This window comes from Strigops habroptila, chromosome 9 (genome assembly GCF_004027225.2).
Source record: "Strigops habroptila isolate Jane chromosome 9, bStrHab1.2.pri, whole genome shotgun sequence".
NCBI classification, from domain to species: domain Eukaryota; kingdom Metazoa; phylum Chordata; class Aves; order Psittaciformes; family Psittacidae; genus Strigops; species Strigops habroptila.
Genome location: NC_044285.2, coordinates 22,464,649 through 22,480,354, shown reverse-complemented (window position 1 = coordinate 22,480,354; position 15,706 = coordinate 22,464,649). Strand labels below are relative to the sequence as shown.

The following is a 15,706-nucleotide window of genomic DNA, read 5'->3' as shown; positions in this document are numbered from 1 at the left end:
GCATCCAGCTCTGGGACAACACCACAAGAGCGACGTGGAGCTGTTGGAGTGAGCCCAGAGGAGGCCATGGAGATGCTGCAAGGGCTGGAGCAGCTCTGCTCTGGAGCCAGGCTGAGAGACCTGGGCTGGGTCAGCCTGGAGAAGAGAAGGCTCCGGCGAGATCTTAGAGCAGCTCCAGTGCCTAAAGGGGCTCCAGGAAACCTGGAGAGGGGCTTTGGACAAGGGCCTGTAGGGACAGGACAAGGGGGAATGGCTTTAACCTGCCAGAGGGGAGACTGAGATGAGCTCTGAGGCAGAAGCTCTTCCCTGTGAGGGTGCTGAGGCGCTGGCACAGGCTGTCCAGAGAAGCTGTGGCTGCCCCATCCCTGGCAGTGTTCAAGGCCAGGTTGGACAGGGCTTGGAGAAACCTGCTCTAGTGGGAGGTGGGGTTGGGACAAGATGGTCTCCAAAGGCGATGACCCGCCGGTACATTTGCTCGCCTGCGCGCACACACGCGCTCACACACGCGGGCACATGCACGTGCGGTCACCCGGAGCGCGGGGTCTCGCGCCAACACCTGTGCACGCGCACTCTGACGCGCGCGCGCGCGCCCACACACACCTGCTCTCACACGTGTGTGCCCGCGCACTCGCGCGCTGCTGCCACCCAGCGGCCAGCGCTGACGCCGCACTGCGGCCCCCCCTGGCCCTGACCCCCCCAGCCCCGCCACCCCTCCACGGGCCACCCCCGAAGCTCTAGCGCTGGGTGCCGCGGCCAACGCTGCAGCCGTCACCCGAGCACTGTGAGCCCCCCATGTGCCGCTGGGGGCTCCAGCACTGCGCCCTACCCTGACACCCTGGTAGCACCCACCGGGCGCAAAGGACCCGCCTGCCCAGACACCTGCGGTGCCACGGGGACATCTGGGTCCCAAGTGCTCGATGGGGCTCGAGTGACCCTGCACGGTGGCACCCGCGAGCTCTGGTGCCACTGACCGGGGACAAAGCGACAAACCACGCGGGACACACGGCAGTTGTGCAGTTACGGCTGCTCCTTTACTCTGAGGCACGACGGAACGCGGCAAGGCACCGACACCGGCACCGCCCCGGCGCGGTGACCTGGGGAGGGTCCCTGTTCCCCCCGAGAGCAGCACAGTCCCAGTGCCCAGCGGGTGCTCTCTTTGGTCCTAGCAGTGTCCCAGGGCAGGCACGGGGAGGGGGGCGCTGCGATGGGAACCGCACTCGAGTAAGTGCGGGGAGCAGTTTTCGATGGGCGGGGGGGACATGGAGGACTGCTGCAGCGCAGAGCAGGCAAGCACGGGCACTGCCTGCACCCTGGGGCTGGGCTGCCCAGTTGCGGCCACGCCGAAAGGGGCTGTGGGCCACCCTGCGTCTCCTAAACGCTTCTTTCCCCACCTCTCTCCTCCCCCGCCCCAAGCTGCTGTTGGTCGCATGAAACCCCTGTGCAAAATCAGGATCAAGGCACCTGACCATCCCATGGGGATAGACAGGCAGTAGCAGGGCAGGGGTGACCCAGGGCGAGGTCCAAGCGCTCCTTGGGGTTGCTGCAGCACAGAGCAGGGGGACAGGTCCCCCCTTCATCGTCAGTGTGTTTTTTCCTCTATTAATCCCTGCTGGTGCAGAGCAGAGGCTGGAAGCAAGGGCTGGGTGAGGCCAGGTAGCCACTGCACCCACAGCACTGGTGGCAGCGGATACCTGCAGCCCCTGGCACAGCACCATTCCAAGGGCACCCGCTGCAGTGTCCCCGAGGTCAGGGGTGCACTGCACCCACTAGCACCCGCCTTGGCCACCCACAGTGCCTCAGGCCAGCGGGGAGCGGGTTAAGGACCTGCTGGCCAGGGCTATTGTTTTGGACACAATGGAGAGGAAGGAGGATGCCGGGGGGGCCAAAATTCCTCCAGCTCCCACCGGACAGATGGACAGAGCCGGACAAACAGACATAATGGAGGGAGAATAAGGACAGTTTAACCCTTCCAGGCACTGCATGCATATGCCCAGGGGCACCTTGGGAGGATGTTTAAGGCACACGGTGCAGCACCAGCCATGGGACAGGCACTGATGTCCCAGACAAGGCAGAGGGAGCCCCCCGTGGGGGGCCAGGATCTGTCCATTTGGTCCTGCTGGGCCACAGGGTGCTGGGTGGCCACAGAGCCCAGAGCAGCTCAGAGGCACACACACACACACTCCCCTGCGAGCGCCTGGGCTGGCACCAGCTCCCCTGCTTCGTAAACTGGAAAAATAAATAAAAGGCAGGGGCTAGCAGACGGACAGATGCAGGGACAGCCCCCGAGGGGCCAGATCCGCTTTGGCAGCAAGCTGGGGCCAGTGCCCGGGGGAGGAGGCTGGGCTGGCGGCTAGCAGCCCTTGGGGCCCTGGCCGAGGCTCTCACGCAGGCACCGGAGCTGCTCCTGACCCAGCTTGATCTTCTCCTCCAGCTCCCGCTGCTCAGCAATGAGGGCTGACTTCATCTTGACGAAGTGCTGGTAGTCCTGGAGGTGCTCGGCGGGCAGGTACCGCGCCACCATGGCACCCACTGCCTCCTCCCGCCGCCCCACGTGCTCCTTCAGCTCCTTGGCATCCTCCAGCTGTGCCACCAGCAGCTGCTGCTTCTCCCGCAAGGCCACCTGTGGGCAAGATTGGCACCATTGGTGGGGTCCCGTGGCCCAGTGGCCCACAAGCCCCCCCCTGCCCTGTGCCCACCTTGTCCTCAGCAGGGGCATGCGGCCCCAGGCTGCCCAGGGCACTCTCCACCCGGGCCAGGCGCCCTGAGATGGACAGCAGGAGGTTGACCACCTTGTCCAGGTCGCCCACAAAGAGGCGGTACTTGTCGAACTCCCCTGGGGTGCAGAGGGCCTGCAGGCGCGCAGCCACATCCTCGCCCAGTGCCCCGTTGGCGCTGATGTCCTCCTGCAGTCCCCGCTGCGCCTCCCGCAGCACCGCCAGCTTGCGGCTCAGGCTCTCTATCAGCTGCAGCTGCCAGAGGGAAGGAAGGAGTCAGGGGTGGCGGGGGCCACCCACGTTGGGGCTGGGGGATTGGCACATGGGTGCAGGGCTGCCATCCACACTCAGCCCCACAGACCACAAGAATCTGGTGATGCCCCTGGTTCCCATGAGCATCCAGTGACACTCCCAGGCCCCGCAAGCACCCAGCAACGCCACTGGTCTTCGCAGGCATCTGTCAACATCCCAGCCCCTGTGAGCACCCAGCAATGGCCCCAATACCCACGAGCATCTGGCAATACCCCTGGCTCGCTCAAGCAACCAATGATGCCCCAGTCCCTGCAAGTACCTGGCAACGGCAGTAGGGAACCCTGAGGCCATGGTCCCCAGCAGTGCCCGCTTTACCTTCTTTTCCACCAGCTCATGGTCCACCTCCTCCTCCTCCTCGGAGCTCCCCTCCACCATGTCCGGCAGCTCCTTCACCTTGCCGAGTAGCTCGGCTTTGCCTGCTCCTGAGCCATAATACACCGGGTAGGAGGCGGAGCTGGCAGCGCTTGCAGGGGGTGGTGAGATGGGCTCAAAGCCCTGCCTGTGGGGACAGGGGCTCAGCACTGGGGACAGCAGGGTGCAGTCCATCCTCAGCACAGTGCCACGCTGTCCCTACCTGTCCTGCGCCAGGGTCTCCACATGCCAGTCCTGCTGGAAACGCTCCCGCCAGGTCTGCCGCTGCCCCGTCACCGGTAGCTCACCCACCACCTTGGTGGTTGTGCCAGGAGGGGCTGAGGGGGCCAGGATGCTACCCAGAGAGTGGTCTCTGCCTGCCACATCCCACAGCAGCTCCTCCGAGTCCACGCGGCGGGGCTGGGGCTGGTTCCCCTGGCAGCTCGCCCCCTCTGTCACTCCAGGGGTGGGTTTGGGAGCCTCCAGGGTGGTAGGGCTGGAGCCATCATGCAGGGGCAGGGAACACTCACCCACCCTCCGGGGGCTGACCCAGCCCCGCTCCTGATTCCGGCTGAGCCTTTTGGGCTGCTCCTCCACCTCCCAGGGGTGCTTTGCCTTCAGCCGCTCCTCCCTGACCTCTGCCGCCCTGCCAACACCCCGCCCGGGGGCACCCACATCAGCTCCCCTGCCTGCCCGTGGGCCAAGGGGACACACAGGACTGTTCCCACCCCAGGGAAAGAGCTCAGGAACATCCCCCGCCCCAAGAAAATCCCACAGCCTGACCCAAGGGGTGGATTAGGATGGTTCGACACAGGGTTCAAAAGGCAAAATGGCCCCAGAAGCGTCCCTGTGCCCAGGCTGAGCCCGCAGCCCTGCTCCCACTCCCGCACCATGGTGGCACTTGCCTGCAAATCTCAGCATCGGGCCCAGGCATCTTGTGGAGTGATCTGGGAGGCTCAGACTGGGTCCAGGTACCTGGCGGGGCAGGGGGGCGGGCAGCAAGCCCCCAGGATCGGCCCCCCTGCTCCCCGGTGAGGCTCTGCGAGCGCTCGCGTGCAGCCTCAGTGATGCTGCAGGGCAGCACTGGGGCAGCGGTGAAGGCAGAGCTGTGCCCGGAACCATCCCGCAGGCACTGGAATGTCCGGCGCTGCCTGTACTTCTCCCAGTTGGGGGGCGGTGGGCGGGGAGGCGGAGGACCCTTCTTTTTGGGAATGCTAGCAGGGTCCAGCTTAGCATGGAGCAGGCCCCTCTGGTTGCGGCCCCGGGGGCTGGCAGGCTCCAGGTTGAGGTGGCTCTCAGAGAAGGCTCTGCCTCGCAGCGGGCGGTGCAGGGGGTCTGGAGGGCTCTCGGGAGAGCGGGCCAGGCGGTCACCATCCCATGAGAGATCATGAGTAGACGTGGCTCGGTAGCAGGGCAGCCACTCTGGCTCAGTGCTGCTCTTGAAGCAGGGGTGGAAGGGGCCGAGCCTTGGGAAGCCCAGTTGGTAGTGGGTGAGCTCACTGGGGAGAGAAGGGGACACCGATCTCCCAAGTCAGTCACCCCCCCCAAAGCTCATGCCCTCCCTCGGTTACCAGTCACCAGCCGGCAGGGGAAGCCCACGCTCTCCCGTGCCCCCATGCTGGGCATAGCCCCCCAGAGATGCCTCCAGACCCCTGAGCATGGGTAGGATGGACCCTTCCCCTGCCTCAGGCACCTCCTCACAGCCCTTGGCCCTGCATGCCCAAGGTAGCACATGTCCCCGCTCTGCAGGGCACAGCACGACTATGGCCGGGGTGTTAAGGGAAGCACCTTGTACATCACTGACCAAAACCACAGTGGTTCCCACACCTCACTGGCGGAGATCCTCACCAAGTGGCATGCACATCCCATCACCCCAGCACCCAGCGTGTGCTCACCTGTTGGACTGGCTGGCTTTCCTGGTTATTGCTGGTGGTTCCCACTCATCCAGAGGAAATTCCTGCGTGGGGGAAGTAGAATCATGGAGCAGTTTGGGTCAGAAAAGACCTTAAGATCATCTAGTTCCAACCCCTGCACAGGCAAGGACGCCTCACCCTAGACCGCATCACTCAAGGTCCTGTCTGACCTGGCCATGAACACTGCCAGGGGTGGAGCATTCACCACCTCTTTAGGTAACCAGTGCCAGTGCCTCATCATGCTCACAGTCAAGAACTTCTTCGTTATATCTAATCTGAACTTCCCCTGTTTCAGTTTGAACCCATCACCCCTTGTCCTATCACTACAGTTCCTGATAAAGAGTCTCTCTCCAGCACGCGGGAGTAGAGGGAGCTTGAAAGCGGGGTCAGCATCCCCCTCTGCAGCACCACCTGGCCCATCCCAACCCAGAGTCACGCTGCAGGGGTGCAGGGTGGTGCCAGCGCGCTCCTGGCGCAGCCCCAGGGTCTCACTCACCGGGGCAAAGGCTCTCCGGGGGGGCCAGGCGTCGCTCTCCTCCCGCCCGGGGCGCGGCGCCGGGCAGCAGCAGTCGGGGCAGCGTGCCCACGGCTGGAGGTGGCAGCGGCAGGTGTGGCCACGGGGCAGCGGCGGGGGGCACGGGTCCCCCCCGCAGTAGCGGCAGGGCTCAGGACGCATCGGGACCCCGTAGGGGTAGGAGAAGCCCCGCACGTACTCCAGCTCCGGCCTCCCCAACGGCTTGTAGCAGGGAGGCTTCTCCCGGCAGCACTCAGCGTAGGGGCCGGCAGAGCCAGGGTGGCCGGGCGAGGGAGGGCTGTAGGGCTGGTCCACGGAGAGACGGCGAGGGTCTCGGCGGTCGGGGCCGGAGGGCTGGAAGGCACCGGGCTCACCCGCCGCAGATTTGCCGTGCCGGGGCGGCGCCGGCCGGCTGCTTTCCTCGAAGAACCGGCGGCGGTCAGCGAAGGGCAGGAGGATGGCCTCATCCCCGCCCCGTGGTGGGGAGCCGGGGGCTGCCGGGCCCTGCCCGTAGCCCTCCAGCTCGCCGAGGCTTGGCGAGTGCCGTAGCGGCAACTTGCGCTCGGGGGACCAGCGCCAGTGGCCCCGGCCTGTCGGCACCAGCCGCTCGGGAGACGGGGACTCTTTGGAGACCGGCGGCGGGTCAGGGGTGGGGATGCTCCGGTCCCCCGAGCGGTCCGGGCTCCTGCCGCCCTCGCTCGGCGCGGGGCTGAGTCGCTCCGGCGGGGCGCGGGGTCCCTCCGCCGGCACGCTGCCCTCGGGGGGCTCCTCCGCCTCCTCCACAGGCTCCTCGCCGGGCGGGGGGGCGCCGGGACCGCGGCTCTTCTGCAGCTGGGCCTTGCGCCGCTGGATCTCGTTGCGCAGGCTGGTGGCGAAGCGGTCGCTGCGGCGGCGCATCTGAGAGGAGCGGTGAAGAGGAACCCCGGCCCGCCGGCCCCCCCCCCGGCTCTCCTCTTCCCCCGGCCCCTCCGTGCTGCGCGCAGGGCTGGCCCCCGGCCCGTCCTGCCCGCAGGCTCGCTGCAGCTCCGGGCAGCAGCGGCACGGCGGGAGGCGGCAGCACGACTCTGGGCAGAGCTGGGGGTCCTGGGTAGCCCCTGGCCGGCTGCCCTCGGGCTGCAGCGGGGAGAGAGTCCAGCGGTGCCCGTCGGGCGCCAGCGAGGCTCGCCCGCTGCCGGTGCCCATCTGAAGGGAGCGGAGCTGGGAGGCCAAGAGCTGCTCAGGAGCACTGTGCCGGTGCAGCATGTGGCCCTTGAGTGGGGACAGCAGAGGGTTGTCACCTGCTGCCGCAGCATCTGGCACTCGGTGCGCACTGCCATCCGGGTACAGCCGATTGCTAGGCTCCACACTCTCCCCCACAAGCAGCTCGGTTGCGCACCGGTCCAGGTGGGAGCTCAGCATGTAATACTGGTCGGCAGAGAGACGGTCCTTCATGGGGTATGGCACCGGTGTCCTACTGCCTGCTGCCTCTGCCTCCCCATCCCGCTGGCAGAGGAAGGTGTCAGAGATCCACCGGCCCTTGGCATGCAGCATATCTGCTGACACCACGGTCCGACACCGGTCCCCTCCACCAGCTGGGGCTGCCCGCAGGCTGTCCCTCCTCACAGGGGGTTGGGGGGGCACAGGCGCCCGCCAGGCCTCTGGGTGCCGGCTGCTGGGCGGCTCAGCCCCTGTGGTCAGGTAGCGCCCGTCGGGGGGCTTGGAGGGGGCTTGGAGGCTGGAGTCAACAGAGGCGGCCTCCTCAGGGCGGAGCGAGAGGGCACAGTCCGAGGCGATGGAGCTGGCGGAAAAGGAGCTGTAGGCCGAGTCCCTCTTGCTGTGGTACATGCCCTGGTCAACGGGTGAGGGGTCCCCTTCATAGTAGGCCTGGCCAGGCTGGTCCAGGCTCTCCATGCTCCCGATGGAGCTGCTCCGGTCAGTGCTGCAGTGCCGGGACAGTGGGTTCCACTGCAGGGACAGCTCACTGCCACCCGGCCCCATGCCGGCGTTAGGGGTGCCTGCTGCCCCCCTCCCAGCACCCCACTAGCCCCTCTGATGGGCACAAGATCCCAGGGAGCCAACACCCCACTACCACATACACCCCTCCCCCGGGGTGGGGGGGCACAGGCCAGCACAGCCTCAACCTGCCCTCCACTCCAGGCTGGGGGCAGCACCAGGGCTGCCCTGGCGCTGGCAGGGGAAGTGGGCATGGGGACACAGGCTGTGCATGGCTCCAGCCACTAGGGAGCTGTCCGCTCTGCAGGGGTGGGGGGCACTGGCACTTAGCTCCTGGCCGGCTCCGGCAGAGCCACCGCCCCTTCCTGCTGGGAGCCAAGGAGTAAACAGGCAGGGAAAGGGCAGCGCGGTGGCAGGACGCAGAGGATGGATGCCCGACAGTGGCATGGGGCAAGCAAGTGAGCTCACATCCCACACCCCCCGCCACCCCAGCCCAAGCAGTGCCCCGTCCACTCCCTCCCCTTGCGTGGGAACCCCATGGGTGGCTTCGGGGTCTTACCTGACATCACACCCCGAGGGCCAGGAGAGGCTGAAGGTGTCTGCAGGGCAGTGCATGGCAGGGGCATCGGGGCGGCTCTCGGCGAGCTTGGCCACGTGCCAGGAGTGGGGCCGGAGGATGGGCACGCTCCTCCTGCCAAGAGCAACAGCAGGAGAGGACAAGAATGGGGAGGAAGCCGGGCCGAGGAACCGGGGCTGAAGTCACTTCCTACGGGGCTTCCTGTCCCCCCCAGGCCAGCGCCCGCCCGAGGGGGGATGGCGGTGAGGAGGGTCCAGCCCTGCCAGCACCCAGCACTGGGCAGGGGGATCCCATGGTTACCCCCGGCTGCCGGGGCTCCCCTGCCTGCAGCATCCCCGCTGCCAGCACCAATGGGGCACTGAGGACGTGGCCCCATTGCAGCCCACAGGCAATGTCCTTGCAGGGCAAGGGTCCCCGACAGGACAGGACTGGCTCTGTGGGCATGCCAAGGGACCCTGAGGCCACATCTGAGTCCCCACTGCTAGCCTGACCTTCCCCCTCATTCCTCTGTCCCACAGCATCCGCAGCAAGCACCAGCCACATTCCGTCCCCGGGGAGGGATCCTGTGCCAGGCCCCTCCCACTCCCCGTGCCAGGCAGCCATGGGGGTCTCCAGTCCCCCAGCACATGCAGGCAGCGATGTCCCGTGCCACCACCCAGATGTGCAGGCAGATACCATCTCCTGTACCCTCCCAAGTGCCTGGTGCTGCTCCGGCATCTGCTGGATGCACAGAGGGTGGCAGGGACAAGCTGTGGGGTCAGCACAGGGGTCCCTCCTCCCTAGAGCCCCCAGACTCACCATGGATGATGCTGAGCCCCCGGTACAGCCCCGTGGGCAGTGCCCTGCACTGCCCCAGCCCCTGGGTACTGCTGGAGCTGGAGCCCGGTCGGGATGCAGCCAGGGAGTGGATGTGGGTTGCAGTGGGGAACGGGGGGGGGCTACAGGGCCTTGGCCCTGCCTCTCCTTCCTTTCCCAGGCAGGCAGCAGGCAGGCAGCAGGCAGGAAGGGAGAGGAGCGGCTACGCTTGAGGATACCGCCCAGCCAGTGGCTGGCAAGCCCACTGCATTGCCCCAGCTCTGCGGGCAACGCACGGGTCTGGGGAACCCCCACCCACCACGGGGGGTTGGCAGCCACGGTGGGGCTGCCCCACACCCCAGCTCAGCACAACACACCGCTGGGCTCCCACCAGTCCCACAGGCAGGCGATGCCCCCCCCAGCCTTGGTGCCCTCCCATCCCCCCCACCCGCAGTGCCGCCAACCTGCGGACGATCATCTTCAGGGTGCGGTAGGAGCCCTTGATGAGGATCAAGGCCTCCTGGCGAGACCCGTAAAGTGGCGTCCCGCTGATGTTCACCAGTTCGTCACCCGGCTGCAGCCGGTGGGACAGCGCAGCCTTGCCCCCCTCCTCTACCTGGGCAACAAAGAGGGGTGTCAGGCAGGGTAGAACCCCCAAAACAGGCTGGGGAGCATGCTGCTGTTGCTGCTGCTGGGTGCCAGGCAAGAAAGAGGCTTCAGAGACAGGGTGCCTGTGCCCCAGGCACTGCAGAGGGATCTGCGGCACTGGCCTCCCCGCCTGCCTCAGTCACATGAATTTCTGAGCAAGGAAAGGGCATTGGAGAAGGGGGAGAAGAAAAATGTCCCGTCCCAGCAGATTCCCCCGCAGGCACGGGCAGCACAAGGGCCCTTTGTCCGATGTGGATGCCAGCCCCCTGCCGCTGCTCCCAGTTCTGTGTCAGCCCTGCCCAGGCACCCGCAATTATTTCGATGCCCAAAGGATGCCAGCACACTGCGTGCACCCAAAGGAGCCAGCAACAGGGGAAGCACAAAACTGTGCCCAGCTCTCACATGCACCTACCCTATCCCAGCACCCACAGCCAAAATGAGCCTAGTATCCCATATTGCCATGGCTTGGAAGACACAGAGCCATGGTGCTGCCAGCACGGAGGAGCCCCAGCCCATCCTCTGCCCCAGCAGGTAGGTGCAGCGTGGGCAGCCCTGGGATGAGCAGTGCCCAGCCAGGGCAGGCAGAGCACCCAGTGCTGGCACTGATTGCTGCCCATCCTGCCACTCCCGATGGCCAGGGATTGCCATGCCCAGCCCCTCACACCAGAAGGCTGGCAAGCAAGCCTGGCTGCTGGGCTGCATGGTGGCAGTGGCAGAGGGCATGCAGGCGCATGGCCCAGGACCTGGGGTGCCCTGTGCCCCCCAGGGGCCTAGCGTGGATGTGGAGCCTGACCTGGACAGATGCTACAGCCACCTGCAGCGTGACGAGCAGAGCCGGCCTGGCCACGTGCCGGGGCTCCTGTGCCCACCCTGCCCGTGGGCTCCTCACCCTGCCCTGCCATCCCCGGAACAGCAGAGAAACAAGCTCTGCCCGCAGTGCCTGCAGCACCATCTCTGCAGCCCAGCCTGGGCATCAGCCAGGCCCAGATGCCAGGGGACTCCCCAGCAGGCCCTCACTATGCATGTGCCCTCAGGCACCCCTTCTCAGCCCTTGTGCAGGGCAGAGCTCAGGGGGCATCCCACTGTCCGTGGGCAACACAGCACCAGGGGCGCCAGGCAGAGGCAGCCCGTTCTCATGCTCATCCTGGCACTGCCCCATGGCTCTGCCTGGCAAGGCTGTGCCCAGCGCCCCACAGTTCTCCCATGTTTTCAGGGACCTGGGGACTGAAATGCCATGCCCAGGCGGGGCAGAGCCCGATGTGCCTGCTGTGCAGGCTGCTCTCCCACCCAGAAGTCAGCCTTGGGGCTGCCTTCCTAGCACAGGCCCCAGATGCCTGCAAGGGCTCCCGGTCCCACCATGAACTTGTTGGAGCACCTGGGTTTAACTCCTGCCACGCTGCTGCTCACCAACCAGCAGAGCAGCCAGGCAGGGCAGGCTGCACCTTCATCCCAGTCCCCGTCCCCTGTCCCGTCACATGCCCACCCCGTCCCTCCTGCCACAGCCACCGGGCTGAGTCAGTAGTGAAGGGTGGGACCGGGCGCACCCCCAGTGGGCGCACCCCAGGACACTGTCACGGCTGCACCCGTGTCTGGGTCACCACATGCGCCAGGACAGACACAGCTCAGCCCTGGCATCGCTCACCAGGAGCTTAATCTGACACAAACAGACCCTTGTTCTGCCTTCACCACCAGTGAACTCAGCGCTGGCAGCCAAACTGTGCCGCCGGCTGCCCTGCCTGGCTGGGCCAGCCCTGGGCACTTCCCTGACACCACCCACCCCGTGTTCACTCTGGGCCCTAATGGTGGGCACCAGCTGGCTCACAGGAATATTTGCCTGCCCCTGGAGTGAATTGTCTTAAAAGGAGTCACAGCCACGGCAGTGCTTGAACTGCACCCATCCTGCCCCCCACCACAGACCTCCATCCTTTCCCCTAATGTGCCTGGCTGCGGGAGCCTGTGCTGGGATGGGACGGGGGTGCTCAGAGCCCCACGGAGGGCCTGGAGCCCACACCAGACGTGCCGTGGGAATCTGCCACAGGAAGGGATCCTGCCTGACACGGGCTCAGAGGCCAAACTGTCTCAGTGAGGACCGGGAGCCCCTTCCCCCTTCCGGCGCGAGGCCCCGGCTCCCCACGCCGCCGGCGGGGGCTGCCCCCTCCCCGCACGGGCCGCGGCGGCAGAGCGGGTCCCCCGGGGGATCCTCCCCTGAATGCACAGAGCGCTGAAACAAGCCCCCTTTGTCTGCAGAGCACACGCGGCGCGGCAGTCCGGCCAGGGGAGCGCGGGGGGCGGCACCCCACGGTCTCGGCGGAGGTGGGAAGCATCCTCGTCCCATCCCCTCCTCCAGCAGCCAGGGGACCCACCGGGACCCACTGCCCCGAGACCCAGCAGCCAGTCGGGGGGCGGCAGCAGCCCCCCCCGGCCGGGCCCCGGCAGGGCCCCGACTCCCGCCCCCCGGCAGTGCCACCCCGGGCGCAGGGCAGGGACCGGAGCCACTTTTCCAGCTTCCCCAGCCAGACCACGCTGCCCGCGTCCCGGCACAGGGTGTGGAGAGCCCCAGGGGGCAGCCAGCCCGGCTCAGGATAGGCAGGCAGCCCCAGGGCCGCGGCACAGCCCTGCCCGCCAGCAACCTGGCCCCGGCTGGACAGTGGCACCGGCGGGCGGTCAGCCAAATCACCTGGTGACAGGGGCTCGGCCGGGCTCCACGGGGTACAGGGTACTGCCTGGCTACCAGCAGGTTTCCCTGGAGTGCGATGGCCCAGCCGGGCCACGGAAGTCAATGACCCCCTGCGGGGCAGGACGTCGCGGCCGTGGGGCCCCACCCTCGCTCTTCCCGCTCCCGACTGCAGAAGGGACGCGGACGGCCGGGCCCTGTGCCTCCCGCTCGGCGACGCACCCCGACGCCAGCAACCCCAGTCCTGCGCACGGCCCTGCCCAAGCGTTTCGCCGATTCCCGGACAGATCCCTTCGAAGGGGGGACGAAGAGGGGGCTGCCCCGCCCCGGCTGAACCCTGCGGGACGGGACCGGGGCGGGGGGGCCGCGGGGGCCGCCGCCAGCCCAACGGATGTGCCGGAGGAATTTCTTCCTGCCGCCGGGCCTGGGCTGTCCCTCCGCCCCCTCAACCCCCGCGGCCCCGCTCCCGCTCTCTCCCGCGGTTTGCGGGTGGGACGTGGGTGCGGGTGATCGGGGGGGGGCCGGGGCTCCCCGCGCGCCCAGCGCCGCCGCGCACCGGGTGTCGTCTCCCTCCTCGCCCCCCGCGCCCCGCCACGGGTCGGAGGCCGCTGGCGGGGGAATGACGCGGAGCCCCCGCGTACCTTGGACACGATGAGGGGCTCGCCGTGCTCCAGCCCGCCGCGCAGCGTGAAGCCCCAGGGCGCGCCCCCCTGCAGCTGCACATGCACGTACTGGGGGGCGCCGGGCCGGCTCTCGGCCCGCTCCATGGCCGCTACTGCCCCATCCCGGCCCCGCACGGCCCCGCACGGCGGAGGAAATAACACCCCGGCCCGCCCGGGCTGAGCGGCGCGGAGCCGAGCGGCGGGGCGGGGCCGGCCCGGCACCGGGGCTGCCCCGCTGCCGCCAATGGGGCGCGGGGGGACGGCACGGCTCGGCGAAGCACGGCACGGCACCGCTAGGTACAGCTCTATTTGGCTGGCCTCGGCTCGGCTCAGCTCAGCTCAATTCATGGCATGGCTTCAGCACACAATGGCACGGCGCAGCACCGCTAGGTACAGCTCTATTTGGCTGGCCTCGTCTCGGCTCAGCTCAGCTCAGTTCATGGCATGGCTTCAGCACACAATGGCACAGCACAGCACCGCTAGGTACAGCTCTATTTGGCTGGCCTCGGCTCGGCTCAGCTCAGCTCAGTTCATGGCATGGCTTCAGCACACAATGGCATGGCACAGCACAGTGCTGCTCAGCTTGGCTTGGCACAGAACAGCTCTGCCCGGGAACTTCTATTGAGCTGCTTGTCTCAGCTTGGCACAGCCTAGCCAGCAGGGTTTGACTCAGTCCAGCTCAGCCAAGCATGGCGCAGTTCAATGCAGTGCAACATGGCACAGCACAGCTCAGCCTGGCACAATTTGGCTCAGCTTGGCATGGGATGGCAAGAGGGACAGCATGGGTTGGCTGGTCCAGCATGGCTCAGCCTGGCATGGTTCAGTGCAGCTCAGCTTGGTTGGCACATTCTGTCATGGCTCAGCTCAGCATGGCATGACACAGGCCAGCATGGTTCAGTTTGGTAGAGCATGGCACAGCCGGTGGCCTGACCTGCTTTGGCTCTACTTGGCCTGCCCAGGTTTCACTCAGTGCAGTTCAGCTTGGGTTGACACGGACAAGCAGGGCTGGCACAGTTCAGCTCGCCACAGCATGGTCTGGCCTGGCTTAGGTTCCGCACAGCACGAGCCATTCTGGCACAGCACAATATGGTGCCACCAGGGACCAGCGCCATCAGGGCCAGCTCGGCACAGCTCGGTCGGGCACGGCATGGCTTGCCTTGGCACAGCTCAGCCAAGCATGGTGGCACAGTGTGGCCAACAGTTTAGGTGTGAGGGGTGCCTGCTTGGATGGTGGTGGGGTGATGCAGCACCCGGCGGCTCACTGCAGCACAGGCACCCTCATTGGTGCCCAGAGACCTGCTGCCTGCAGGCAAGCTCATGCTGCCAGCTCCTGTCTGGCCTGCCAGGATCCAGGGGCTGTGCATGACAGTGTGGCCACGCTTCACATCCACCTTTCTGCCACCAGGCCCAGGTCCAGGAGGGGAAACTGAGGCAGGGGAAGGAGGCGCTAGGCGGCAGCTGGGGCGGTGGGAGTGAATCAGCACCGATTCCCCGGGGAGCCCAGGAGTCCCGCTCCTCCCCTTCCCGCCTGGGGCCCCAGCTCTTACTCATCTCCTTCCCAGACAGTGCAGCTGGCCCAGAAAGCCTCTGTGCTGCCAGCAGTGCCCGCAGCCCCGGCTGCCTGTGGGCTGAGTGGGCGCCCGGGAAGGTGGGCTTGCGGTGCCAGGCTGGCAAGCTCCTCCCAGGCTGCCTGGCTCCAGCACAGGAACGGTCCCTCGAGTTTTTCTTGGCAGCCTTAGTCCACCACCACTGGCCTTGAACCCTGCCTGCACCCTGGCCAGCCCAGCTGCAGGCAGCCCAGTGCATGTGCCCTGTCCTTGTGCCATAGGGTCCCAGGGCACTGGGACACGGCGGTCCCCAGGCTGTTTGTAGTGCTGGAGCCCAGCCAGCAGCGATGCACGGCCCACCTCGCACAGTCTGGACATGTCCACCCCTGGCCTGACTCTCCTGCATTGCCCGTGCCTCCCCCTTAGCCTTGCCACTCCCCCGTGCCATGCACTTCACTCATGGCCACCTCCTGCCATGCCTGGATTTTCCCATCCTCCATCAGGCTCCGCTGCCCCCATGCCTTTTCCCAAATGAGTAACCAGTGCTGCCTGGCCAAGCGTGAGGCTCTGCAGGCACTGCGCCCTGGCTTCTCACGTGTCCTCACACCCCATTAAGCATCTCTGCCCTCTCCCCGTCCCAGCACCCCACGGTCCTGCCAGCCCTTGCCTGTGCCCGCCTGGCACCAGAAAGGGGGGAAAGCACCAACACCCCCTTCCCCGCTCCCCCCATGTCCTTTTCCCTGCACCAGTGGTTCCCAAACAGTGTGTCCACCCCGCCTGGCTCCCTCCATCCCAGCGGAAGAGCCACAGTGTCCTAAGGAGCAGGGCACCGTGCCTGGCACTCTGCCGGGGCACCACAGTGTGCCCACAGAGCCTGCCTCAGGCAAGCACCACCAGGCCACTGTGGCACCAGAGCTGGGGTGGCCACATCTGCTGTATGGGTAATGCTTCAAATAGTCTGCACCAGCAAGAGCTGGGACAGCCAAGTGCAGCAGAGCTGCGGGGTGATGCCCGCCGCATGGGTACCACTGGCTGCCCTGGCTGCACTCAGTGCTGCTGGGCTCCGG

The 15,706-nt window shown here is 66.9% G+C and overlaps 1 protein-coding gene across 6 annotated transcripts; it reads right to left on the bottom strand.

The window, feature by feature from the left end:
- Nucleotides 1–1,008: 1,008 nt before the first annotated feature.
- Nucleotides 1,009–13,302, bottom strand: SHROOM4 (shroom family member 4). 6 transcript variants are annotated; one of them, XM_030498572.1, is made up of 10 exons: nucleotides 13,072–13,302; nucleotides 9,573–9,724; nucleotides 8,296–8,427; nucleotides 5,787–7,722; nucleotides 5,273–5,334; nucleotides 4,283–4,876; nucleotides 3,601–4,023; nucleotides 3,342–3,525; nucleotides 2,697–2,969; nucleotides 1,009–2,620 (listed from the first exon to the last, which is right to left on the bottom strand). In XM_030498572.1, exons 1-10 carry the CDS (start codon nucleotides 13,195–13,197, stop codon nucleotides 2,351–2,353), a joined length of 4,152 nt encoding a protein of 1,383 aa, XP_030354432.1. In that variant the 5' UTR covers nucleotides 13,198–13,302; the 3' UTR covers nucleotides 1,009–2,350. The 6 variants fall into 6 exon arrangements, with proteins under 6 accessions (XP_030354432.1, XP_030354430.1, XP_030354431.1 ...); XM_030498570.2 differs by having other exon boundaries at nucleotides 5,787–7,764; nucleotides 13,072–13,287; XM_030498571.2 differs by having other exon boundaries at nucleotides 4,283–4,843; nucleotides 5,787–7,764; nucleotides 13,072–13,287.
- Between the last annotated feature and the right edge of the window lie 2,404 nt (nucleotides 13,303–15,706).

Coding starts and splice junctions, on each gene's coding strand:
- SHROOM4 (XM_030498570.2), bottom strand. CDS start 13,197: ATGGAGCGGGCCGAGAGCCGGCCCGGCGCCCCCCAGTACGTGCATGTG. Junction 8,428..9,572: donor CTGAAGATGATCGTCCGCAG/GTTGGCGGCACT, acceptor TGCTCTTGGCAG/GAGGAGCGTGCCCATCCTCC. Junction 2,621..2,696: donor ATGCCCCTGCTGAGGACAAG/GTGGGCACAGGG, acceptor TCTTGCCCACAG/GTGGCCTTGCGGGAGAAGCA.